The 17,308-nt window shown below is 38.9% G+C and overlaps 1 protein-coding gene across 1 annotated transcript in view; it reads left to right on the top strand.

The window, feature by feature from the left end:
• The window catches only part of RRM1 (ribonucleotide reductase catalytic subunit M1), a 59,458-nt gene extending 48,793 nt beyond the window's left edge, over positions 1 to 10,665 (top strand). Inside the window, exons 16-20 of the mRNA XM_014590344.2 lie at positions 630 to 706; positions 4,271 to 4,406; positions 5,648 to 5,743; positions 8,377 to 8,565; positions 10,059 to 10,665. Coding sequence (XP_014445830.1) covers positions 630 to 706; positions 4,271 to 4,406; positions 5,648 to 5,743; positions 8,377 to 8,565; positions 10,059 to 10,247 — 687 coding nt within the window. The 3' untranslated portion in view covers positions 10,248 to 10,665. The remainder of the gene's footprint in view (positions 1 to 629; positions 707 to 4,270; positions 4,407 to 5,647; positions 5,744 to 8,376; positions 8,566 to 10,058) is intronic.
• The last annotated feature ends 6,643 nt before the right edge of the window (positions 10,666 to 17,308 follow it).

Raw genomic sequence — 17,308 nt, 5'->3', positions numbered from 1 at the left:
TAGTATAATTCTCTTCTACATAAAACAAGATGAAAATTGTAGTGTTGACCTTTGTGCTGATATTTAGGAAATACAATGTATAGTTGTTTAAAAGATGTTTTTAATGAAGTGAACAGATCAAGGCACTGAAGAAAGATGAGAGTAAAGTAACACTTGCACCGTAAAAAACCAATGCATCTTAACAACATGCTTTTATGAATGTTCAGATTTCCGGTTTATAGATATGATATGGGTCCTCTGAGAAGACTCAACAGAGATGTGGGGAAGATACCTTAACCAGTTTCTTAAAGAATTATTTTATTCATTATTATAATTTTTTTAAAAAAATTAATGAGTGAGAGAGAGAAGGCAAGCCACCAAGTCTGGGACTCAACTGCAGTAAGCCATGTAAGAGTCCAGTGCCTCAACCACCATATCACCTGCTGGCCCTAACCAGTTTTCTTATCCTGTTTTTAATCAGTGCGATAACATAGCATTCTGTCCAGGAAGATGTCTGGACCTTGCATTTCTTACACAGCTCAACTAGAAGATAGCATTTGTTGGGACATGGCTGTTAGTCATTTGTTTGCTGTTTGCCAGTTTTAAATTGCCACAGAGTGACTTACAGATTTGGGTCATTTATTTCTTAGATTCTTCAGTATGACATGTGGAATGTTACTCCCACAGACCTGTGGGACTGGAAACTTCTCAAGGACAAGATTGCAAAGTAAGTAAAGAAATGGAAAGTGGCTTTGATGTCAAGAGGACTTGGGCTTTCTTAATGGCTCTTCAGAAGTTAGGTATATCATTTTAATTTCTGGACTCACTTTTTCTCCTCTTTTAAATGGGGCTCTTATAGAACTATTATTGGAGGAATACTTTGTCAGCTAATAGACACAGTAATCTGCAAATTTATTGGTTCAATGAAAATATTTAGTACATGGTAGTTACTGATCTTGTTTTAGGGACTTAGAATTTCTTTTTTATAAACCTTTTTTTTTTTTCAAGATATGCTTACTTTTTTTTTTTTTTTTGAGAGGCTTTTGCTATAGGGCGTGTGTGCTCGCCAGAAAGACAGAGAGAGACAGAGAGACAGAAAGCGAGAAATCACCCCCTGGGGGGATGGCCATGCTGCAATCCTTCTCTATTCTCCTCTTGGAATCTTGGGCATGCACGCACATGCACCTGGCGTGAGTTTAAGCCACCAGGTCTAGGATTCGAATTGCAATCGACTACATGGGAGTCAAGCAACATAGCCATTACACTGACTGCTGGTCCCAAGATATGCTTACTTTTTAAAAAAAAGTTTATTAATTTCTTTCACCAGAGAGACAGGGAAATACTTTGGCAAGGTCCCATGCTGGATTCTTGCCTTGGCCTTTCCAGCTAGCCACGATCGTGGGTGTGTGTGTCCAACATGTACAGGTCAATCAGGGAATTGAACTTAGATCCTTCTACATGCGTCTAGTTTTGTTTTAGCAGTGCCCTACCACTATACCACAGAACCAGCTCCCAATATGCTTGCTTTTAAATGTTTTTTTTTTTTTTTATTCTTTATTGTTTACCCACATTAGACATATATATTACTTTTTTTTTTTTTTTCATTTGCCAGAGAGCTTGCATGCTCACCAGAGAGAGTGAGAAATCACCCCCCATGAAGTAGGGTCATGACTAAGTCATTTCTCCATTTCTTCCTCTGGAGATTTTGGGCACACACACATGTACCTGGTGTGGTGTTTTTTAGCCCTGTTTGGTCTGGGACTAAAATTGCATGGTGATCATGTTGGATCAAGTTCTCTTAGCCACTGGGCTATGGACTGGCCCCATATAAATGACTTTTGTCTGAGTTGATTGTCATTGGAATCAAGGATTTTGGAAGAGCTTTAGGAAGGCAATTAAACTACATGAAAGAAGAATTTTTAAATTGAGTCTTTGTAGACGTTTCAAACCAGTCAGTGTGAGAAATCTGAGGGGAGGCAAAATATTTTGCTGAGTGAATAATCAAATGGATTGTTTTCACTTTCTGTCATGGATTTGTCATCTATGGGTTAATGTATATATAAAGCATTTCTTGTTTGGCGAAGGAAGCCATAGCTTTAAATCATCTTTAAAAGATATCATTTGCCTTAAAGTTGTTTCATTTCTTAAATAATATGTGTTAGAAAAATTAGAAAAGCATATATGTAGAAAGGGAGGGAAATGAAAATTATCCTCTTATCACCTCTCCCCAAAAACCTATCGACATCTTAATGTTCTGTCAGCCTTCTGACTGTCTTCTCAGTATGTGTGTATTTACATGCCAATTCAACTTTTATAAAAATGGACTTGTACTGTATTCATAGCTGTTATTTTGTTTTTCCTCCTCAAAACACTGTGGGTTAGCTATTTTTCACATGTGACTTTTTAAAATTTCAAAATGAATATAAATGCATATTAGTTATTATTTTTATTTTTGAAAGAGATTTTTGCTGTAGGGCTCATTCACTTGGCAGAGAGAGAGAGAGAGACAGAGAGACAGTGAGAAATCACCCCCCCCCAGAGGGGATGGCCACACCGCAATCCTTTCTCCTCCAGTCTCCTCTCAGGATTTTTGGGCATGCAAATACATGTGCCCAGTATGAGTTTTAAGCTGCTGGGTCCAGGACTTGAACCATGGTCAACTACATGGGAGTCCAACAACGTAACCATTATGCCATCTGCTGGTCCCAATACACATTAATTATTAATAAAATTCAAATACAGAAAAAAAGGGACAAAAAGGAAAAGACTTTATATGTACTTCTTCCAGACACTTGTCCCATAAAACAAAAATCTTACTCGTTTTTCTCAAAGATAAGTTTTGTTAAGTATGTGTATTTTTCTAGCCTTTTTTCAGTACATTTGCAGACAGATAGACATACATATACACATTATTTTGCCATTTAAATGTGACTCAAACTTGACGTTCATTGTGAGTTTATATTTAGTGATTGATTTTGAGAGCTTTCTCTTTTTAATACCTATAGGTCCACCTTATGTTTTTAATGATTACAAACAATCCCATAGTTCAGATATATCATATGTTTTATGACTTCCACTTTTTTTTGGTCTGTAGACAGATGATGTTTCTGTTTTATATGAGAGTGTGAACACATGGAGATGGTTGTTGGTTTGCTTGATACCTCACATAGAAAGTGACAGTGAGGTTGAAAACCTAGTTGTATAGACTCCATCAGGATCTGAGGCTCTGTGCTAAGCACTGTATGAATCCATAGGTATAGAATGTAGGACAGACATCCTTTTGTGTTTGAGAAAGTTAGTATTTTTTTAAAAGAATTATTTTATTGAACTTTATGTATTTTTGTATTTATTTTAATTTGACCAGAGAGGGGCAGGGTGAGAGAGAGAAAGTGAGAAAGGAATCCGCCAGGTCCGGGACTCTAAACCATGTGGGAGTCCAACACCCTTAACCACCATGCCATCTGCTGGCCTGAGAAAGTTAGTATTAAGGTAAGACATATAACTTAAATAGTTAAAATACATGTAAAAATATGGGTCACAGGAAATGTTGCTGAACAAGTATTTATCTTTAACACATTTAACACTTTACTTGTTGCCTGCTTGGTCAGGAAAGATGTTAGAGAGTTGGTATCTTTTACGCTGCACTTTGAATGAGCTAGGGATAGTTTGATGATATGTTAGTGTGTCAGTCTACATTTCTGACACTGAAAAGAGTCAAAAGAACTTAACCTTCTAGGAACATAATTGAAGATGTAATAGAGGAAGTCAGGAATATATGTAATATATCAGTGTAATATGAATTCTTATTCATAGGATAATGGAAAATCGGGGTGGTACATGTCTGATTCTGGCTACTTTCATGTCATTATGTTTCCTTATGGGCCTAGTACAGTGATCATAAGGACACTTAGAAAGCAGTGGGTATTGAATGAGTGTATCCTGATATAGTTGGAGAAACTCAGTCAACTATTTGAATGTTTCCCTGGGCAAGATGGCATAGCAAGTATTATAATGCCTGAATGCCACAGTGCAAGTGTCATAAGTCCTGGCATGGTAAGGACATTGTGCCAATTCTGTTTCATAGGCATTTAAAAGAAGGGTGAGCTTCTTTTAAATAGCATTCATACTGTGTAGTTGTGTCCCTGTAGGAGTTTAATTCAAAAGTCAACATGTGAGTTAAATGCATGTATGACGTTGCATCATCTGCATTTACTACAATGACATAAAGTAGCTGCCTTTCTGACAGATCATAGCTTTAGGATAATCACCTAAATAATAACCTTTTCTTTAGGTATGGTGTAAGAAACAGTTTACTTATTGCCCCAATGCCTACTGCTTCAACTGCTCAGATCTTGGGGAATAATGAGTCCATTGAACCTTATACCAGCAACATCTACACTCGCAGAGTCTTGTCAGGAGAATTTCAGGTGAGAGGTCCACAACTACACCTACAGGGAAGTCTTGATGGTGGGAGTAAATACTCATTTATATTTAATGTGCCCCTTAGTTTGGGGGCAGAGCTTTGTCATATCTAATGTTATTTCTGCATGTAATGAGCATTTTTAAAATACCTGCTGAAGAAATGAATTATTGGGGGTTGAATATAAGAGTTGATATTAGCGTTCACATAATGTTTAGCCATTAAAATCATAGCGATACATGTAATACTACCACTCAGATGCTTAAATCAGAGTATTCAAGGTATATATAGAAATGCCTTCTCAGAAACTTGGTTATTAGGATTTCAGGAGGAGGTGGGGAGACCAGTAGATTTCTTAGAGATTCCTAGATAGTTGTTAGGTATAGCTAGGATTGAGAGCTCTTAATTTAAAAGATTTTTATTTGTGAATTTTCAAATATCCTGAAATAACTTTCTGTAAGGGTTAGGGAATATAATTTCTAATATTTTTACTTAAGGATTTGTCATATATGTAGAAAAAACAAAAAGAGGAGATCCATGTACTGGGTTGTTGGAAAAGTCACAACACATTTTTTGCATAGAAAATCAGAAAAACTATGTCGTGACTTTTCCAACAACGCAATTGATTTACCCAGCTTTGGCAGTGTTAGTTTTTTTTTTTTCTTTTCACTTTTGCAAATACTAATGCTATATATTTTTCTTAATTCAAAATTTTGTTGAAGTATATTAATAAATAACTGTTATGTATATTCAAGGTACATGTGTGATGATTTGATGGATGTATACATTTTATGATGATTACCACAATATGTTATGTTTCTAGAATAGCCCATATTAAAATTTTAAAGGAATATAGCTTTTGTGTTATAGGTGAGAACTCCCAGTTCTATGAAAAATAAAGTTTACCAAGTTATCTAATATTAAATAGCTCAGTGTTGTTGTTTGTTTCTTCCTTGAGTGGGAGAGAGACAGGCAGACAGACAGACAGCAGCCCCAACAGGGTCTTGGTGCTATGATTCACCTTAGTCCAAGCCAGCCCCAGATCATGTGTACATGTATGTGCCCATCCTGCTCAGGGAGGTATCTACATACAAACATGGAACCTTTCTGTGTGGGCTAGCATTGCAGAATGTTGCTGCCTCATTGCTGTCCGGACCCCATCAGTGATCTTATTTACTTTAAGCTCCAGTTGTGTAGGTCCTTTCATTGTTATTTATTTCAGCCTATCTTTTCTGCTTTTCCATTCAGATTGTAAATCCTCACTTACTGAAAGATCTTACTGAGCGGGGCTTGTGGAATGAAGAGATGAAAAACCAGATTATTGCATGCAATGGCTCTATCCAGGTACAGAATGAAAATGGAGTGTAGTCTTTAGGAGCTGAGTTGGACATTATGGTGCCTCTTCACTTATCCTAGACAATGGAAAGAATGGCCACTCATTGTGATTATATAAAATCTGCTTATGTAACTCCGTTTTGCTAAGATTATGTATATAACCCTTACTCTCATGTTTATACAATAATATAAAATAGTGGTTTCCAACTTTTCTGCACTTTAGAATCAGTCAAGAAGCTTTTAAATTCCTAAAGCCTAGGTTATACTCTGTACCAATTAAATAAGAATGTCTGGGTACTAGACCTTAGTATTTTAAGATTCTTTAAATGCTTTTGTTCCCTCATCATAAGGGAGATGCAGATCAAAACCACAATGAGATACCACCTAACCCCTGTCAGAATAGCGAAGATTAAACAATAAATGCTGATGGAGATGTGTTGAAAGGGGAACCCTCCTACACTGCTTATGGGAATGTAAATTGGTCTAGCCACCATAGAAAACAATATGGAGGTTTCTCAAATATCTACAAATAGAACTACCATATGACCCAGCAGTTCCACTCCTGGAATCTATCCAAAGGATAGGAGAATGCTCAGTTGGAAAAGTGCTTGCTCATCTATGTTTATTGCAGCATTATTCACAATTGCTAAGCCTTGGAACCAACCCAGATGTCCATGAACAGATGAATGGATTAGAAAAGTCTGGCACATATACTCTATGGAATACTACTCAGCCATAAAAAAACAATAAGATCCTGGCACTTGATAGAAAGTGGAAAAATAAGGAAGATTTACTACTGAGTGAAGCAAACCAGGCTATAAAAGGGAGACATTGTATATCTCCACTAACATACCAACTGTCCACACTCTATGGTAGAAACTGAGAAAATAGAGGACATAGAAACATTAAAAATGGTTATAGACTCTGGAGACAGTGTGGAAAGAGGGTGAGAGAAGGGTAAGAATGTAAGGAAAGAAATTGAGGAAAATGGAGAGTTAAGACATTTATGAGACACAGAAATGGGTTGTTATCTGTTGATAATGTGTTTTATATCCTCAACTGGACTGCTGTGAAGCATATTCATGCTGGGTAAATTCAACTAACAAGTAAAGTGGTGTATAGTGATTAAATGTATAAAATTTTAAAAAAGATTCTTTAAGTGATTCTATAGTGCATCACAGTTTGGGAACCACTGATATTAGAGAGTGAAACTTAATTAGAATGCATAGAAAATATTGAGGACTAATAGTACAAAAGATAGTATCACAAATCACGTTTAACAATGAATTATTTGTGGCTAAGAATCAAGAACTGGGCCAGCAGTTGGTGTAATGGCTATGTCGCTGGACTCCCATGTAGTTGACTGCGGTTCGAGTCCCGGACCTGGTGGCTTAAACTCACGTTGGGTGCATGTGCGTGTGTGCCCACGATCCTGAGAGGAGAATGGAGGAGAAGGGATTGTGTCGTGACTATCCTCCCAGGGGGTGATTTCTTGCTTTCTGTCTCTGTCTTTCTGGCGAGCGCACGCACCCCATAGCAAAAACCTCTCCTTCCCCCCAAAAAAAGAATCAAGAACCACTTATTTGTAGGTGGAGGTCTCTGTTTAAACATTGATCTGCTTGACAACATAAATATTTTCTTTATAACATTTCTGTATCTGGTGACAGAAACTACAGCATTAACAAGTCTGTGTGGTTTGAATACAAGTTAACCCTAGACCTAAGAAAACCTCATTTCTTTTTATTCCAAGTGGAGTTTGTATAATGTTAACCTTATTTGATTTTTTTTTTTTTTAAGTTTTAGTTTTTGTTTTAAGTCATGTATGCTTGGCAGAGAGAGAGGGGGAGATAGCTATATCACAAATCCCTTTTCTTCCATTCTTTTTTCAGGATTGTGGGCACATGGCCTTGGTGTAATTCTCAACCCATCAGGTCCAGGGTTCAAAACTGCGAAGCTGGCCATGTGGGATTTAGCTCCTTAACCTCCATGCCACATGCTGGCCCTGTTTTTTTTTTTTTTTTTTAAGTGTATTTACTTCCTGTGAGTGAGCAAGAGAGACAGAGACATCACCCTGACAAGATCTTGACACCATAGTCCACCCCCGGCCAGCCCTGGGGTTTGGGCATGAGTGTGCCTGGTGCCCTTGGGAAGGTCTCTGGATGCCAACCAGAATTTTGCATGTGGATCAGCCTTGTAGAGAAGTGCACTTTACCTCTGTGCCACCAGTTGGCCCCCTAGAGGGTTTGATCTCATTGCTTCCCTTCATCATGTCCTTGTGAGGTACAGCTCTGATTATTTGTGTTTTCTGAAAAACTCAAGGGTTATTTATTGCTACTTAGTTCTAAATTTTTCTGCCTTTCTTAAGTGCCTCTAGGACAATGAATGTTTTGGCCATAAACCAATTAAAGATGGATGCTTAAATTACTACCACCAGATTGATATATGGTTGACTAGATAGGGTTTTTTTGGACTTTATAAGAGGTGCACAGTCTTGGCAAACTTGACAAGGGCCATATCATATGATACTAAATAGTAAGTAGGGTCAGATCTGGCAGGAATCCAGACTCTTGTGTCATTATTCTGTTAATCATACTATTTACTTTAACTTGAACAGAATAAATAACTTGGTTTTTCTTCTTCAGAGCATACCAGAAATTCCTGATGACCTGAAGCAACTTTATAAGACTGTGTGGGAAATCTCCCAGAAAACTGTTCTCAAGATGGCAGCCGAGAGAGGTGCTTTCATTGATCAAAGTCAGTCTTTGAACATCCATATTGCTGAACCTAACTATGGCAAACTCACCAGTATGCACTTCTATGGCTGGAAGCAGGTTGGTAGGGGAAATCAAGGAAGACTTAATTGCTAGCTTGGGATATTTGGGAATTGCAACAGTTTTCTGTTCTAGCTACCTATTAAATATTACAACCCAAAAGCTCTTACTTCAAATCCAGCATGTTAAAACTAACCCATGGATTTTGTACAAGATCACACTCTTGCTTTAGATTTTTTTGTTTCAGTTAGGATTATTGCATTTCTAGGTTTGAAAATTTAGAGTTACTTATGATCCTCCACTCCTTTACTGTTCATGTAGTTAAATAAGTTGTGCTGGTTGTCTCTGTACCTTTTCTTTAATATTATCCATCCTATTTCATTGCCATTATTAACAGATCTCATTGCTTCTAGTGTCTCTGATGCAGGTTCTCTTGTCTACTGCTGCCATTCCTAAAATAAAACCTTGTACTTGTCAACTCACTAGTCAAAAACATCCAATGTTTGTCTGCTTTATCTGCAGTGTAAAAGCCAAATTATTTATGTAGTCACTGCCAGTTGTAAAGTTCTGTGACTCTAGATTATATTCTTATTCCCTGGCAGTATAATGCATATTTATATAGAATCATCTCTTATGTGCCAGGACTGAAGATACTGAAAAGAAAATGATGAGCTTTATCCTTAAAGTAGTCATGTTTTGTTGTTATATAGAGACACAGTCAAGCTGTCTAAATAGTTATTGTCTAAGGCAAACATGTTGTCTTGGGCAAATTTAGAAGTCATGTACATAAAAACAAAGAAAAATGAACAAAAACATTTGACATTTCCAAAGAGATAAATCTGTCCAAGGGTGAAAAAGAGCAGGATATCACTGTCCCAACTTTCTATGGAAAATGATCTTTTGATAAAGTGTACAGTAACATTGTTGAATGGGCTAATATACAGTGTGTTCATGCTAGAAAAATTCGCGTTATTTATTTATTTATTTATTTATTTATTTTGGAGAGGTTTTCGCTATAGGGCGTGTGCGCTCGCCAGACAGACAGAGAGACAGAAAGCGAGAAATCACCCCCCAGGGGGGATGATTTTGGAGAGGTTTTCGCTATAGGGCGTGTGCGCTCGCCAGACAGACAGAGAGAGACAGAAAGCGAGAAATCACCCCCCAGGGGGGATGGCCATGCCGCAATCCCTTCTCTTCCGTTCTCCTCTCGGGATCTCGGGCATGCACACGCATGCACCTGGCGTGAGTTTTAAGCCACCGCGTCCGGGACGTGAACCGCAGTCGACTACGTGGGAGTCCAGCAACACAGCCATTATGCTAACTGCTGGTTCCTGAAAAATTCGTTTTATATGCTGTAAAGGTGTAGAATGAGTGAAGTTATAAAAAAGAAAAGAAAGAAAAAAATCAGGAAGATTTTTTTCTCCTCTCTTCTTAGAGAAGATACAATTCCAGGTTTAGAAAAGAGGCTGACCTGGTTTATGGAAATATATTTTAAACTGGTATTGATGTTCTCACAAAGTTTCTCCTAATGGTTGTATTTAATTCTCTTGTAGGGTTTGAAGACTGGGATGTATTACTTAAGGACAAGACCAGCAGCTAATCCAATCCAGTTTACTCTAAATAAGGAAAAGTTGAAAGATAAGGAAAAGACATCAAAAGAGGAAGAAGAAAAGGAGAGGAATACAGCAGCCATGGTTTGCTCTTTGGAAAACAGAGATGAGTGTCTGATGTGTGGCTCCTGAGGGAAGGTTTAGAGAGACAGCATGTCTTCAGTAGACAACCTACTCCTTAAGCATTGATAGGTGTAGTGGGTTTGCTTCTGATGGTAAGGTTTTGCTGGACCTTATTGCAGCAAAAGGAATAATTGATTTAAAATATGACTTCCATATAGTATAATGATTTCTTTGAAAGAAAATGGGTATATTGGGAATCACAGTTGAAGTTTTAGTTATCTTGCAAACAGGAAGTGATTAAGGTTTTATCACTCATTGCTCCTTTCCTGATGACCTCAGTTTGGATAAGGAGACTTAATTTTGCTGCTTTGACTGGTGAATTCCTAGAAGCAAACCTGAGTAATAGTCCTCATAGAACTTTTATCTGCATAAGATCCTATAGGTCATTCTGAAATAAAAATAAACTTTTCTAAGTGATTGTGTGAGATTAATTTTATTTTCATATGAAGTCCAATTTAAAAGGAAAACATTTTTTCTGTTGAAAGTTTTGGGGACGAGTACTAAGATCAGTGAGATTCTGTATGGAATTCTGAATTTAATGGGCTTGTTTCTCTCTCTTTTTTAAACTATGGTAAAATATATATATGACATAAAATTTTACCGTTTTACATGCTTTTTTTTTATTGCCAGAGGATGCAAATACTCAGGTTGAGAGAAAGTACCCCCTGGGGCGTGGCCATACCTCATTCTTTTTTCTTACATTTCTCCATCCTGTCAGGATTTGAGGCATGTACAGGCATGGACTCAGTGTGTTTTTCATGTCACCAGGGCCAGAATCTGAACCATAGTTGGCCATGTGGGATCTGGTTTTCTGTGCATAACAATCACTGTGCTTTGGAGCTGGCCTATCATCATACACATTTTTTCAAAAAAATTATTTATTTAATTTTATTTATTATTATTAGTTTAAAATTTGCTATGGGCACATGCACTAACCAGAGAGAGGAAAAAAAGAGAAAGTGAAAAAGCAAACCACCAGGTTCAGGACTCAAACTGTGGTTGGCTTTGTGAGTCTAGCACCTCAAACACATGCCATCTGTTGGCCTCCCCCTTCTTACACATTTTTGAATACAATTCAGTGGCAGTAAGTACATTAACAATATTGTATCACTATCACCACTATCTATTTCCAGACTTTTATTATCCCAAACAGAAACTCTGGATCTGTAAAATAATAACTTATCTTTCTTTCCTCCCCTAAAGTCTGCTATGCTTTCCGTCTCTATGAATATTCCTATTCTGGGTACCTTGTAGAAATGAAGTACAGTATTTATCCTTCTGTGTCTAGCTTATTTCACTTAGCATAATGTTTTCAAGGTAGCATAACGTTTTTGTGTTGTATTTGTCAATGTAGTCTTTTTTTTTTTTTTGGAGAGATTTTTGCTATAAGTTGCGTGTGCTCGCCAGAAAGAGAGAAAAAAAGAGAGACAGAAAGCAAGAAATCACCCCCCAGGGGCATGGCCACACCGCAATCCCTTTTCCTCAGTTCTCCTCTCGGGATCAAGTCACCGGGTCCAGGACTCGAACTGCGGTCTACTTTAGTCTTTTTTAAAGGCCAAATAATATTACATTGTTAATATATACTACAATTTGTTAATCCATTCATTTGTTGGAGGGCATTTGGGTATCCTCATTTTGTTCTCTTTCTACCCCACTGCCCCACTGCCAGCCTTTCCAGCCCACTCAGGTCATGGGTATGCACATGTGGCAGTCATGTGTAAGTCAACCAAGGAATTAAGCTGTGATCTTCCATATATATCTGGTATTAGTGTATTACTGCTATGCCATCCTGGTGTCCCTAATGTCTTGACAGTTTAATTCTGTGTTTTTGGAGAGGTTTTTTTCCTTTTTTTGCTATAGGGCACGTGCGCTCGCCAGACAGACAGACAGAGACAGAGAGACAGAAAGCGAGAAATCACCCCCCAGGGTGTGGCCATGCCGCAGTCCCTTCTCCTCCATTCTCCTCTCAGGATCTTGGGCATGCATGCACACACACACAGCATGAGTTTTAAGCCACCGGGTCCGGGATGCGAACCGCAGTCGACTACATGGGAGTCCAGTGACATAGCCATTATGCGAACTGCTGGTCCCTTCATTCTGTGTCTTGATACAGGTCCCTGAGTTTATCCTAATTGGAATTTCTTGGACTTCCTGGATTTGTAGATTCATATCTTTGATTAAATTTAGGAAGTTTCTGGCCACTATTTTTTTAAATCTTCCTGCCTTTTACATTTCTCGTGTTATTCCCTAATGCATCTATCGGTCCATTTGGTAGTGTCCCTATAAGTCCCTTAGGCTCTGTTCACTTTTCTTCATTCTTTTCTCTCATTAAAATTTTGCTGGAAGGCACCTGCACTTGGGAGAGGGAGAAAACACCCCATAGTGAGGCATGGTCACAACACAATCCCTTCTCCATTTCTCTATCCTGTCAGGATTTGGGGCACACATATGGGCCTAGCAGGTTTCTCAAGATACCAGGGCTGGGATTCAAACTGCAGTCAGCCATGTGGGATCTAGCTCCCTTACCTACAAAGCCATGGGGTTAGCCTGCTCATTCTTTTTTTCTTTCTGTTCTTTAGACTCAAATTTCAGTTATCCTGTCTTCAAGTTTGCTGATTCTCTCCTCAAATCAGTTGAACATCTTTAGTGAATTTTTCATTTCATTGTTTTTCTTTTCAGCTCTAGAATTTGATTCTTTTTAATGATTTTTACCTCTCTTTTGATATTCTGATTTTTTAATAATTGTTTTTCTGATTTTCTTTACATATTTTTCCATGTTTTCCTTTAACTGTAAGTATATTTAAGACAGTTTCTCTAATGTCTTTATCTAGTTAGTCCAGTGTCTTGGCTTCCTCTGGGATAACTATGTCACATTATCATGTTCCTTTGAATAGAACATGTCTTTCTGTTTCTTTGTATGACTGTTGAAAACTATAGTTTTCAATTTTATACTTTTCCAGACATTTTGCAGAGACGGTTCTTTGTTGTATGTGAAAAGGTCTGAAGTCTCTGTTCCCTTAGCACATGTTCAGATCATGTTTTGACAGAGATTTCCTTCCATTTCTGGAGCTCTCCTTGACTTTGCAGATTGGCTCTGTGCTAGGCATTTCATTTATACTTAGGCTTGATGGGAGCCTAGGAATCTGTGATGATTAATTTTATTTGTCTCCTGGTTAGGCCAAGGTACTCAGATATTTGGTCAAACACCAGTTTCAGTGTCTCTGTAAAGGTATTTTTTTTTTTGGAGAGGTTTTTGCTGTAGGGAGCGTGCACTCACCAGAAAGACAGAGAGATAGAAAGCGAGAAGTCACCCCTCGGGGGGATGGCCATGCCACAATCCCTTCTTCTCCATTCTCCTCTCGGGATCTTGGGCATGCACGCACATGCACCTGGTGTGAGTTTAAGCTACTGGGTCCGGGACTTGAACCACGGTCGGCTACATGGAAGTTCATGACATAGCCATTACACTGACTGTCAAGGTATTTTAAGAATAACATTCAATTGGTAGATTTTTTTTTTTAGAGAGATTTTTGCTATAGTATGCACATGCTTGCCAGAGAGACCAACAGAGACAGAGAGGCAGAAAGTAAGAAATCATCCCCCAACGAGGATAGCCATGCTGCAATCCCTTTTCCTCCATTCTCCTCTTGGGATTTTGGGCATGCATACACATGTGTCTGGCATGAATTTTAAGCCTCCAGGTCCAGGATTCCAACCATAGTCAACTATGTGGGAGTTAAGTGACATAACCATTATGCCTTCTGCTGGTCCAAGATTGGTAGATTTTTTTTAGTCAAGTGGATTATCCTTTATAATATGGATGACCATAGCTAACCAATTGAAGGCCTTAAGAGAGAAAGGTCCTCTGAGAGATCCTTTGAGATGAGACAGAAGCAAAGCGAGTAATCACCACCCAGAGGGGATGGCCATACTGCAGTCTCTTCTCCATTCTCTTCTCAGGATCTTTGGCACACACACAGACATGCACACACACACACACACACACACACACACACACACACACGCACTATGAGTTGAAAGCTCCCAGGTCTGGGACTCGAACCATGGTCGATTATGTGGGAGTACAGTGACATAACCATTATGTTGTCTGCTGGTCTTGAGAAAAAGGGACTTCTGTCTTAGACTTTGTATTCCAGGTGCAGCATCAGTCCTTTTCCAGATCTCTAGCCTCTGGTTATCCATGTTAATTTCAGACTTGACAGCTTCCACAATCACATAAACCAATGATTTAAAATAATTATACATACACACATTGTTTTGGTTCCATTTCTCTAGAGAACCCTGACGAATAAAGATTTTGGTGCCAAGAGTGAGCCTAGAGGAACAGACATTTTTTTCCCTGTATGGTGCACGTGTTTGCCGGAGAGACAGACAGAAAGCGAGAAATCACCCCCCAGGGAAGATGGCCATGCCACAATCCCTTCTCTATTCTTCTCTTGGAATTTTGGGAACACATGCACACTCACCCGGCATGAGCTTCAAGCCTCTGGGGCTGAGACTCGAGCTGTCGTTGGCCATGTGGTAGCCCAGCAACGTAACCATTACACCATCTGCTGGTCCCGAGGGACAGACTCTTAAGAGTTTTCTGAATTGGTTCTGGGGTTTCTGGAATTGGTTCTCTGATTATATGTAAGGCAATAGTGACTATTTTAACGTAGTAAAAAAACAGCCCAGTTGTGGCGGTGTAAGTGAAAGGGGGCCACATGGTAGGCCCAGGTGTGGTTCCCAGGCCAACCTAAACAGACTGTGTGTGATGGCTCATATCTATGGTCCTAGCTAACTGAGAGGCTAGGTAGGAGCGAGACCATATCAAAAATACTTACCTCACTTCCACTCCTGTGCACATTCTCATTTAAAATAAAAGGAAGAGGGCCGGATAGTGGTATACTGATAAAATACAACCCTTTGTGAGGCTGACCTATATGGTAGGGTTCTTGGTTCATATCCAGAAACCTCCCTGAACATGCTGAGTATGTGTAAGCCCTTGACCCAGGACTGACAGAAGCTGGGGTGGATCACAACATCAATTCCCCATTGAGGATGCTGTCTCTCTGTCTTTCTTGCTCATGGGAGAAATAAGTATACTTAAAAACATAGTTTGTCATAGGATGTATGTGCTCTCCTGAGACAGAGAAAGTGAGAAAGCACCCCTGTGAGGGATGGTTACCCTAATCCCTTCTCCATTTCTCCCTCCTTTTGGGGTTTTGGGCACACATGGTGCATTTTTCTAGCCACCAAGTCTAAGACTCAAACCACACAGCCCGCCATATGGGATCCAGCCACCTTAATCACGATGCCACCAGCTTGCCCTAAATAGATAAAAACAGTAAACACAGCACTAATGGTCCATGATGTGATGTAGCAATAGAGATATGCAAACTCTCACTATAAACTCCTTTTAAAGTTTATTTCTTCTATATGAGAGAGGCAAATACCCCAACAGGGACTTCAGGCCCCTAAAGGTGAAGTATAAAATATGACCCACTCCAAAACAACTACATGATTTTTCCAGTTGGTGTGTGGGAAAGGATAGTAATAGTGGGAGATAATGATGCAAGGAATGTTGGGTTGGATCAGGCTAAATTATTTGACACAGTCCTAAAAGCAGAGATTCTTGATTTAATATCACAGCTTAGGGAATTAGAAAGTGGGCCAGCCCCTAGTGCAGTGGTTAAGCAGTATGCATTAGGAACTAGATCTTACATGGCTAACTGTGGTTTGAATCCCAGCCTGGTGACGTGAAAAACACTGTGTGTGTGTGTCCAAAATTCTGATAGGATGTAGTAGAAATGCAGGAAAAGGAACTGTGGCATGACTGTGTTCCATTTGGGGGGATGCTTTCTTTCTCTGGTGAACACACATGCTCTCTGGCAATTAAAAAACAGTGAAAACTAAAGTTCTCTGGTTGGTCAATTGGTTGGTTGGTTGAAATGGATCAAAAAGTGAACTATAGTAAATGAAGTTGGAATGCCAGATTTGCTTTGGTATACTTATAGAAGAATAGATCCAAAGGTTTAGGGATATTGAAATGTTAAGGACGAATTTACCATTTGAGACTTGCTTACCCACACTGCAAGATTCAGAATACACAGTTTTCACAACTGAGAAATTATGAGAGGAGCCTAGCATTTTTAAAAAAATTTAAAGAATGATTTAATTTTATTATTATTATTTTTAAATTTGCTATAGGGCATGTGTACTCACTAGAGAGAGACAGAGAGAGAGAGGAAAAGTGAGAAAGCAAACCTCCAGGTCCAGGACTCAAACCATGGTCGACCATGTGGGAGTTTAGCACCTTAACCACCACACCACCTGCTGACCCTAGCCCCAGGATTCTGAAGACCACTGTGCTCTTACCTAACTCTGAAATTAAAGTGGGAACTGTTCTGCTGAATTGGGGAAACTTAATTTTATGGGGCAATTAGATCCTGGGATGGAAGTTGGGAGCACTTAATTGCCAAAGTTAAGGTGGGCATGGTTCCATAATAGACAGTAGAGTCAAAGCAGCAATCAGAATCATGTGACTTACAGAGACCTAAAGGTTGGCCAGCTGATAATGGAGTTCCTAGAAGTGAAATATTGACATATGGGAAGTCTTAATTGGTCTGTATAAAAATTTTAGATTGAATCAACAAGAGTGTAGAGTCAGGAACAGTCATGGTACCTTAATCAGTCTCTAGATTAGAGCCAATTTATAGAATGAGAACTGTTTGAATGAAGGGGAGACCAAGCCCTTTTGAGGAAGGACCCCAATGCACAGCAAAGATATATATCGTTAAATTTTTCTCTCAGCCTTCCACAAAAGGATTATGGCCTTTACCAAGATAAGTATAATTTGAGAAAAGGAAATAGTTAAACCCTTTGGGAATTATTGAACACAGGCTCTGAACTGACACTAATTCCAGAGAACCCAAGATGTCACTGGTCTGAGAAGAAGCCACGGGCCTTCAGGACAAAGTTCCACATGGCTACTGTGAACTAGATTTTTAAGGGAATGAAGATTTTCTACTAATAATTCAGCCTCCAACAAACGAGCTAGCGGCAGAAGA

Source organism: Tupaia chinensis, unplaced genomic scaffold (genome assembly GCF_000334495.1).
Source record: "Tupaia chinensis unplaced genomic scaffold, TupChi_1.0 Scaffold000047_1, whole genome shotgun sequence".
NCBI lineage: Eukaryota > Metazoa > Chordata > Mammalia > Scandentia > Tupaiidae > Tupaia > Tupaia belangeri.
Note: the sequence above shows the minus strand (reverse complement) of the source record. Positions and strands in the feature narration are given on the sequence as shown.